Raw genomic sequence first — 10,000 nt, 5'->3', positions numbered from 1 at the left:
CTTCTGCGCCTGAATCTGACACACAACACCAGAAATCATTCAAATCATCTGCACACGTGACATCCCACAATGCAACACGCTTGACCTGACCTTCATTTCCAGTATGACAAATGAACAGGAAGTCATTATCAGCTCTGACATTCACTTGACTCTTTATCAGAACATAAGATATGTTTGTACAGGGGTTTCTGATCTGATGAAAACAGTCAATCATTCATTAAATCATACAAATGGAGAAAAATCATTTTAAAATAAACCAGCAAAATTTAATTTACTAAAAATAAAACAATGTAAAGTCAAACTCAATATATCATTTGTAAAAACTCTATTATTAAAGGTTTTTAAACCATGAAAAAAGTAAAAAAAATTGATAAAATTATGCAAAATAAATTATTTTTTAAAAAATCAGAAAAAGTAACATCTAAAAAAATTAATCAAACTAAGATTTTTTAAATAAAATTTAAACCACAAAAAATATGTAATGTCAAATCAATCATTAAAATAATTTAAAAATATACATTTTAAATACAACACTTCCACGTTCCACTTCCAAGTTGTAACACATACAATTAAAAATAATAAATAATTTGACAAATGAAAACAAAATAAATATAAAATACAAAAAATTAAAACATAAAACTGTAAATATTAATACATAATTTAAAAATAAAAACCATCAAAATAAAGTTTACAAAAGTTTTTTTTTTTTTATTAAAACCAATATAAAAATAAAAACCAACAAAATTAAATTTTCTAATTAAATAAAAAACTATTAAAATAATCCAAGCAATTACTAAAATATAATATAATATATATTTGTTTACCTACATGTGTCCAATAACTAACATCTGAGAACCATGAACATATGATTGTGCTGTTATATTATTGAAATACTGAGGTGAAATCTCAGTAAATGTTTCAACTCAAAGAGGATGAGGCTGACAAAAATGTTTGGGAATCACTGCGTTATTGGATTAATAATAATGTTCTGTTTAAACAAGAGTTAACATCTGTTTAACTTGGGGTTAAAAATACACATTGACTACCGAGAGCTTCAGAGAGCAACCATTCACTGTCTAGTGCTGTCATGAAGAATACACACACCACCAAAACATGTCTATATGATAACAAAAACTCACGCCTGAAAAGCTCTCGATTCCCTTACTGAGTCTAAGAGTGTGGCTCAAGGTCAGAGGTCATCAACACCCGCCTCTGCTGCATGTGTTTTCATCATTAATCGAACCAAACCATCAAAGGGCCTCGGACAGATATGATTTACAAACAAATCTCAACATTTAAAATTAAAAATTAAAATAATAAAAGATTTTAAAAAAATACTAAAAACGTATTGCATCAAAAAAAAAGTATGCAACAACGTAACAATGAATAACTTTTAAAAAAAAGTAATTGAATTTTAAATAGCGAAATTAAAATAGTTTTGAACACTTACTAAACCTTTATTAGATGATATGCAAATACAAAATATAAATTAAAACACTTTTATTTTTGCATTTGCATATCATTTAATAAAGGTGTTAGTAAGTGTTCAAAACAATCAAAGTAAATGCTAAATTTAAAAAAAATATATATATTATTAATTTAATGACAGGATGCTAAATTTAAAATATCCATAATTTACGTTTTAGTATGTGATTAATTTTGATACAAATAAAAACAAATCAAAATAAATATTAAACTAAACTAAATGAATTAAATCACTTAGTAAATATTAATTTAATGATAGGATGCAAAATAATTTACAACTATTTAATATTGTTTTTTAAAAATTTAAATTTAATATTAAAATACAGCTTACTAAAATCTAAATAAATCAAATTAGATTAAATCAAACAAATAATTTGAATAAACTATCTCTTTTTTTAGTGTTTTATTTGATTCAGTTATTTAGGATCACTGTCACTTATGAGGTGAAAAGTGTAAAATCATCAGGGACTAGTAAAACTAGTAAAGTCAAGGGCCAGTGGTCAGTGTGACACACACACATACACAGAGAGAGACGTGCTATGGTAAGTTACGAGTCCACTAAATGTGTTTAGTGTCTGACAGCAGATATAGAACATCCAACTGTGAGGTTTTAGACTGACACGCTCTGATTAAAGACATAACTCTCAAATATCGCTTGATAGTAAACGAGTGAAGTGTGCGAGGAGCTCATGCTAATCTGATGCTAACCGCTTCCGGTCTGAGAGACTCCTCAAACTCACGCTCGCATTAAACGCGCTTTTACTGTCGTTTGCTGTCTGTGCGCCTCTAATAACACCCGTCATGTAATCCAAACGCCTTTGACGTCTTTCAACGATCCAGTTTTCGAGATATCCGCGTTATTTTCGTTAGCTTCCATTAGCTAGTGCGGTACTACCTGCTCGGGCGCGCTGACGAGAGAGAAGCACGGATTTGAGACTCTTTCCGTGTGTGTGTGTGTGTGTGTGTGTGTGTGTGTGTGTGTTACCCGGGTGGAGGTGAGGTCCATCATGACCTCCTGGAACGCCGCGGTCTCCTCCGCTTGTCTCTGTGTGTGAAGCGCGATCTTCTCGCTGAACTTTCGCGGGTTTGAGGCGCAGGACGCGGGAACAGAGCTGCCGTGATCCGGTCCACACGCAGCTCCCGCGGAGGACATGATGAGCGGAACACCGAGCTCACACACACACACCGAGGAACCTACCGACGGACACACACACACACATATACTGACAGAGAGAGAGAGAGAGAGAGAGAGAGAGAGAGACGGACGCGAGCCCTCTAGGGGCACGAGCGAGACTTACACACACACACACACTAGAAGTTAACACACACACATTTAACACATAACATACACTCACACACTCACTTATAGTTACAAATGATCTGCTCTTATCATCTGATCGTGGGTGTATCTCTCTATTAGTTTTATTGGATCTTAGTGCTGCGTTTGACACAATTGACCACAACATTCTTTTGCATAGACTTGAATACTTTGTTGGCATCAGTGGAAGTGCATTAGCATGGTTTAAATCTTACTTATATGACTGCCATCAGTTCGTAGCAGTGAATGAAGATGTATCCTATCGATCACAAGTGCAGTATGGAGTACCTCAAGGCTCAGTACTAGGGCCGCTACTCTTCACGCTTTATATGTTACCCTTGGGAGATATCATCAGGAAACATGGTGTTAGCTTTCACTGTTATGCTGATGATACTCAGCTCTATATTTCTTCACGGCCCGGCGAAACATGCCAATTTGAAAAACGAATAGAATGCATATTCGATATAAAAAACTGGATGACGAGTAATTTCTTACTGCTAAATTCTGAAAAAACAGAGGTGTTAATTATAGGACCTAAAAACTCTGCATGTAATAACCTAGAACACTGTCTATGACTTGATGGTTGCACTGTCAATTCTTTGTCATCAGTTAGGAACCTAGGTGTGCTATTTGATCGCAATCTTTCCTTAGAAAGCCACGTTTCTAGCATTTGTAAAACTGCATTTTTCCATCTCAAAAATATATCTAAATTACGGCCTATGCTCTCAATGTCAAATGCAGAAATGTTAATCCATGCATTTATGACCTCAAGGTTAGATTATTGTAATGCTTTATTGGGTGGTTGTTCTGCACGATTAGTAAACAAACTACAGCTAGTCCAAAATGCAGCAGCAAGAGTTCTTACTAGAACCAGGAAGTATGACCATATTAGCCCGGTCCTGTCAACACTGCACTGGCTCCCTATCAAGAGTGAAGTGACATTCAGCCAAGTATGGTGACCCATACTCAGAATTTGTGCTCTGCATTTAACCCATCCGAAATGCACACACACAGAGCAGTGAACACACACACACTGTGAGCACACACCCGGAGCAGTGGGCAGCCATTTATGCTGCGGCGCCCGGGGAGCAGTTGGGGGTTCGATGCCTTGCTCAAGGGCACCTAAGTCGTGGTATTGAAGCATCGCATAGATTTTAAAATATTGCTTATTACTTATAAAGCCCTGAATGGTTTAGCACCTCAGTATTTGAATGAGCTCCTTTTACATTATAATCCTCTACGTCCGCTACGTTCTCAAAACTCAGGCAATTTGATAATACCTAGAATATCAAAATCAACTGCAGGCGGCAGATCCTTTTCCTATTTGGCGCCTAAACTCTGGAATAACCTACCTAACATTGTTCGGGAGGCAGACACACTCTTGCAGTTTAAATCTAGATTAAAGACCCATCTCTTTAACCTGGCTTACACATAACATACTAATATGCTTTTAATATCCAAATCCGTTAAAGGATTTTTAGGCTGCATTAATTAGGTAAACCGGAACCGGAAACACTTCCCATAACACCCTATGTACTTGCTACATCATTAGAAGAATGGCATCTACGCTAATATTAGTCTGTTTCTCTCTTGTTCCGAGGTCACCGTAGCCACCAGATCCAGTCTGTGTCCAGATCAGAGGGTCACTGCAGTCACCCGGATCCAGTACGTATCCAGACCAGATGCTGGATCAGCACCTAGAAAGGACCTCTACATCCCTGAAATTTGTGGGGAAGTCGTGGCCTAATGGTTAGAGAGTCGGACTCCCAATCGAAAGGTTGTGAGTTCGAGTCCCGGGCCGTCAGGAATTGTGGGTGGGGGGAGTGCATGTACAGTTCTCTCTCCACCTTCAATACCACGACTTAGGTGCCCTTGAGCAAGGCATCGAACCCCCAACTGCTCCCCGGGCGCCACAGCATAAATGGCTGCCCACTGCTCCGGGTGTGTGCTCACAGTGTGTGTGTGTGTGTGTGTGTGTGTGTGTGTGTTCACTGCTCTGTGTGTGTGTGCACTTCGGATGGGTTAAATGCAGAGCACAAATTCTGAGTATGGGTCACCATACTTGGCTGAATGTCATGTCACTTTCACTTTCACTTTCACTGAAAGACAGCGGAGACCAGGACAACTAGAGCCCCAGATACAGATCCCCTGTAAAGACCTTGTCTCAGAGGAGCACCAGGACAAGACCACAGGAAACAGATGATTCTTCTGTCATTTTGCATTTTTGACACAATGAATGTTGTTCAGTTGCTTTGACTCAATCTTTTTTGTTTAAAGCGCTACATAAATAAAGGTGACTTGACTTAACACACACACACACATCTTACACTTTCCTATACATATATATATAGTTTAGATTTAATGTTTAAATTATGTAAATTGCCACTCTTGGTTTCTGTAAATAAATAGTTTGAAAACAAGCATCTCTGTTATTACAGCAGATCTTTGGGAGGCTTCAAATACTGAGTGATATATGATGAGGAAAGTGTGTCAATCACAGTGAGGAACACCATCAGCCGTTTATTATGGTCAAATACTGCCATAAACACTTTAGCTGTGAACTTAACAAACATTAAAACTGTTCCTATGACCAATGTTTCTCTGATAATACAGACCTGTGTGTGTGTGTGTGAGAGAGAGAGAGACAGTGTGTGTGTGTGAGAGAGAGAGACAGTGTGTGTGTGTGTGAGAGAGAGAGAGAGAGACTGTGTGTGTGTGTGTGTGTGTGTGTGTGTGTGTGTGTGACTGCTGCAAGATCAGGATACAGAATCAATGCAATTCATATTGTAACTGTCAAATACTGTAGCACTTCAAAGAATATATATTAATATAAAATCCAACTGCATGAATGATATTCAAACTAAAACAGCAGAAAATGACAAACATTGCTACTAGTATATTATACTCATGATGAGTCTGTGAGTATTCTTTCTGATTACTTTTCATGAATCAAAACAAAAAGAAAAGCAGAAGTCAAAGTGAGGAATGATTGATTAATGAACACATGGCAGAAAATGCAATCATAATTAAACAAACTGCAAACCATGCAGAAACTAGACTGTGTGTGTTGATATGATAAAGCAGTGAGTTGTGTTGCTGTGCTGTGATTGGTCAATCCTCCAGTGTTCCAGAGCTGATCCAGGATCAGCTGTAGCTTCCTGCAGCTCTCAAGAGTCTTCATTCTTACTTCTACAAATTAAACCCTAACAAAGGTCTGAAATTCATAAAGCCATGGCACACTGTGTTCAGTTTCTCAGTACTGTTGTCTTGTTTCCAGTACAAGTATCTCTAAACATTCCTAAACAAGATACAGTTACTTGCAATGCAAAATAAAGTCTTGTTTTCAGAGAAACTGAACAAAAGTGAGTTTACGCTTACACCCAGAACAAATACCTGTCGATGGAGAATGAAAACTAGTCGATATTTCTGAGCCCGCTGGCAAATATTTGTTCTTGTTTTAATCATAAACTCACTTCACTTTGATCAGTTTCTCAGAAAAACACAATCTCTTCTCAATGCATCTCACTTTAAATAAAACCACAAAAACACTGAGAAGGATATTTATTTTTCAGTGTTCAGAAGATGCAGTTAAAGTTGTATCTATATTACTATTTATTGAGTTTTTAAAGTTCTATGTATGTGTATGTACTGGAAGATATATTTTTGAAAGAGTTGTTCATAGACGTTTACATTTATTATTTCATGTTCCTTTTAATTAATTCCTTATTTATTTTTTCTTCATTTTCTCTTAACCCCATCGAAAATGATCACCTTTTTAAAATTTGCTTGTAAATCTCTCATTATGCTCTTTTTTGCTATATTTCCATCAACTTGTTTTCTTTCGATCAGACAGGTTGTGTATATAATTATTCCAGGCCTCTGAGCTCATGCACCTCACTTTTTGAATGAAAAAGCATTATTTGTGGAGTCGTGAACGGAGTGTAATTAGGCCTACGATGAATCAGTTGCAAAAAGAAACCGCATTTTTTGGTGCATAATCTCAGATTTCAGACTTTGCTGAACAGGACGGCAGTGACCAGAGCGAAGCCGGTGAGGAGGAAAGCCACTTTATGGATGCGATGCTTCGGGGAGCAGGACTCCTGCCACACGGACTCCAGCACACACACGTTGATGAAGATCCCAGCCGTCAGACCCTCCACGGCGCAGCGCAGCAGCTGGACCTGAGGACTGACGGTCAGCCCGTCCAGCGCCAGCCCCGCCCCGATCCCAGCCGGACACGAGACGGAGAACAGCAGCAGAGCGCCGGCCACCAGCGTCCGGCGGAGAGCATGATGGGTCAGATGCACGGCCAGACTGAAGGCCACGAGGGCCTCGTAGAGCATCAGCGCCACACAGGTCTCTAGCAGCGGCTGGCGCTGGCAGCCCACGCTCACACCCTCCAGGAACGCTCGCACACACACACAGAAGAGCAGCAGGAACACACGCAGACCCTCATCCACAGCACACCTGGACACACTCCTTCTGGAGCGCTCCTCACAGTCCACCAGCGCCTGCTTCTCCAGAGACACGTCACACGTCTGCTCTCTGAACGCCAGCAGCATCTGCTCCACCACAAACACCAGCAGGAAGCCCATGGCCAGGACGAACTCGGCCAGAGGGTAGTGAAGCTGCGCACAGACCCAGTTTTACTTGATCACACACTGATATCATTACAATGGGGACAAACATTTGTGCTGCTTCATATTTCTGTGGAGACCATGATACATTTGTAATTATTTTCTATTTCAGATAAATGCTGTTCTTTTGAACTTTCTGTGCATGCTAAAAAATATGCAATATAATTTTTGTGCAATGCAACTGTTTTCAGCATTGATGATAATCAGAAATGTTTCTCGAGCAGTAAATCATGATATTATTCTGATTTCTGAAGATCATGTGACACTGAAGACTGGAGGAATGATGCTGAAAATACAGCCGCACATCACAGTAATAAATTACACTTTAATAGAGATTCACACAGAAAACAGCTGTTTTACATTAGAATAATATTTCACTATTTCTAGCCTTGGTGAGCAGACTTTATAAAACAGAAATGGCTCACGGTGATGTGCAGACGGCTGAAGGTGTCTCTCGTGTGGTTCAGGAAGTCTGGAAGAAGCTCCAGCAAACACGAAGCCAGAAAAACCCCGCAGGCCAAACACGACGCCAGACTCAAGATCCTCTGCCGAGAGCCTGGAAACACGCACACACAGAGACAGAGACAGAACAGGCTTCATTTACATAGTACAGTCATGAGAAAGTTCCTATTTTCGTTTTTTTGATAGAGTGAAATGTGAGCTTCATCATCATCATCAGACCTGGATCTGAGCTGAAGCGTGTCGCTCGTCTCAGGACACACACAGGACTGAATCCACACAGCAGACTGAAGCTCAGCATCAGCACCAGTGTGAGGAGCTTGATGTGAAGAAGTCCAGGAGAGACACCTGGGGAGGTCCAGTCGGAGTCCATCAGGACCTCACCTGCATCACACCTGAAAACAACGTCACCATCATTACCATCACCATCTTCACCATCATCATTACCATCATCTTCATCACCATCACATCATTACCATCATCTTCATCATCATCATCATCATTACCATCATCATCGCCACCACCATCACCATCATCATCATCGTCGTCATCATCATTACCATCATCATCACCATCATCATTACCACCATCTTCACCATCACCATTACCATCATCATCACCATCTTCACCATCATCACCATTATTACCATCATCACCATTACATCACCATCTTCATCACCACCATCATCATCATTACCATCATCACCGTCATCATCACCATCATCATTACCATCACCATCATCTTTATCATCACCACCACCATCATCATCACTGACAGACCTCAGCACAGTTCAGCAGGGCTTACCAGTACACAGACTGAAGCTGATGATCTGAGCTATGTGCTCCTGAGTCTCTTCTAGTCCAAACTTCTGAACAAACAAACGCACTTCAACTCAAACTAACCGGACTTTAAATCACAAGCGACGGCGAAGAATGACTGCTATTCTCACACTAACGAGCTTGTTTTCTAGAAACCTGGTGTTTTGTTCGTTTTGAGTGTGTCAGATGCACACTCGAGCTTTGGGTTTCTGCTGAGGATTGTTCCAGTATGTGCTCCGCTTCTTTTTCCTGTTTTCGGGAAAGTGACGGTGAGTCACCTTCTCCGAATCTGATTCAGTTCAATTCAGTGAACGAGTCGGTTGTCTAAATGATTCAGAACTCGTTTGCTGATGTCGGAATCGCATACTAGTAAAACGACTCTTACTATTTATCATTATCTCTTTATACAGCAATACTAGAACTCAATCGATTCGTTAAAAAGATCTGACTCATAAGATCGGCTCATTTGCGAAACGTGTGTCAATATGAGTCACAGCTGTCCACAACTTGTCCAAACATGCACAAGGAACATTATAAGCATGAATGCAATGCCTGTAGCCAGTGATTATTATTATATACCATGGTACTGAATTAATTCCACTATCACCATTACTTTGCCTTTTAGTACTGCTGCTGGACATAACACCAAACATTATGTAAGCAGTCCGAGTCGAATTCCATAAACATAATCAATAGCTGAGATCGATACTAGTGAAGAACATCGATTGATTGTTTTGAACACTTTATAGTCTGTGTGAGTCATTAACAACACAACACAACAACAAATTAAAGCCACTTTTACGTGCTCTCATCAATGTTATTTTTTACTCATGATTGGTAATAGAAAATCTTCCCCATCAATCTCTATAAAATGATGACTAATTATGTTTACGAAAAATAAATGCATTTAAAAAATAATTATGTTTACGTAACCACAAACTAATGTGATTGGTCCATCCTTAGATGTGCGGAGAAAAGTAACAGGTATCAAGTGACCTCACCGTGTACGTGTTTCAAAAGTCTGAAAAATAATTTAAACCTGTATAGCAACAGTAAGGAACTTTAATACACATCTAAGTGAAAACAAACATTCAAGAATTAACGTGGAATAATTGTTTTTAAAATATTTTCCTACGCGTGTCACGCTATTGGTCAGCGTCTCTCCAGAGCCCCGCCCACACGCTGAACGCGGATGTGAATTACACAGAATCAAATGAACCAGAAGATCCGGATCCGAACGGAGAAATATCCGCGTTTATCCTCGCAGAATAAACCGAGCACG

General features: G+C 39.3%; 3 protein-coding genes and 1 long non-coding RNA gene across 7 annotated transcripts in view; 1 reads left to right on the top strand and 3 right to left on the bottom strand.

The window, feature by feature from the left end:
* LOC132134185 (CREB-regulated transcription coactivator 2) overlaps nucleotides 1-2,761 on the bottom strand; it is an 18,935-nt gene extending 16,174 nt beyond the window's left edge. Inside the window, exons 1-2 of the mRNA XM_059546975.1 lie at nucleotides 2,471-2,761; nucleotides 1-15 (exon numbers count right to left, since the gene is read on the bottom strand). The exon at nucleotides 1-15 is cut by the window's left edge and continues 87 nt beyond it. Coding sequence (XP_059402958.1) covers nucleotides 1-15; nucleotides 2,471-2,638 — 183 coding nt within the window. The 5' untranslated portion in view covers nucleotides 2,639-2,761. The remainder of the gene's footprint in view (nucleotides 16-2,470) is intronic.
* LOC132134183 (uncharacterized) overlaps nucleotides 1-8,620 on the bottom strand; it is a 26,913-nt gene extending 18,293 nt beyond the window's left edge. Inside the window, exon 1 of one of the 3 annotated variants that reach the window (XR_009429419.1) lies at nucleotides 8,606-8,620. This is a non-coding gene — a long non-coding RNA (uncharacterized LOC132134183). Of the gene's footprint in view, nucleotides 1-8,459; nucleotides 8,481-8,501; nucleotides 8,519-8,605 lie in introns of those variants that run through there. The other 2 variants (XR_009429417.1, XR_009429418.1) reach the window with 2 other exon arrangements.
* slc39a3 (solute carrier family 39 member 3) overlaps nucleotides 6,659-10,000 on the bottom strand; it is a 3,862-nt gene continuing 520 nt past the window's right edge. Inside the window, exons 1-4 of one of the 2 annotated variants that reach the window (XM_059546969.1) lie at nucleotides 8,705-8,988; nucleotides 8,122-8,294; nucleotides 7,866-7,996; nucleotides 6,659-7,431 (exon numbers count right to left, since the gene is read on the bottom strand). In XM_059546969.1, coding sequence (XP_059402952.1) covers nucleotides 6,811-7,431; nucleotides 7,866-7,996; nucleotides 8,122-8,272 — 903 coding nt within the window. In that variant the 5' untranslated portion in view covers nucleotides 8,273-8,294; nucleotides 8,705-8,988 and the 3' untranslated portion in view covers nucleotides 6,659-6,810. Of the gene's footprint in view, nucleotides 7,432-7,865; nucleotides 7,997-8,121; nucleotides 8,295-8,704; nucleotides 8,989-10,000 lie in introns of those variants that run through there. The other variant, XM_059546970.1, reaches the window with a different exon arrangement.
* The window catches only part of creb3l4 (cAMP responsive element binding protein 3-like 4), a 6,347-nt gene continuing 6,242 nt past the window's right edge, over nucleotides 9,896-10,000 (top strand). The window contains exon 1 of the mRNA XM_059546968.1: nucleotides 9,896-10,000. This exon is cut by the window's right edge and continues 60 nt beyond it. The gene's annotated coding sequence lies outside the window, so the exon portion shown is untranslated.

The sequence above is a fragment of the Carassius carassius genome, unplaced genomic scaffold, assembly GCF_963082965.1.
Source record: "Carassius carassius unplaced genomic scaffold, fCarCar2.1 SCAFFOLD_75, whole genome shotgun sequence".
NCBI lineage: Eukaryota > Metazoa > Chordata > Actinopteri > Cypriniformes > Cyprinidae > Carassius > Carassius carassius.
The sequence above is the reverse complement of the archived record's forward strand: the minus strand, read 5'-3'. Positions and strand labels throughout refer to the sequence as shown.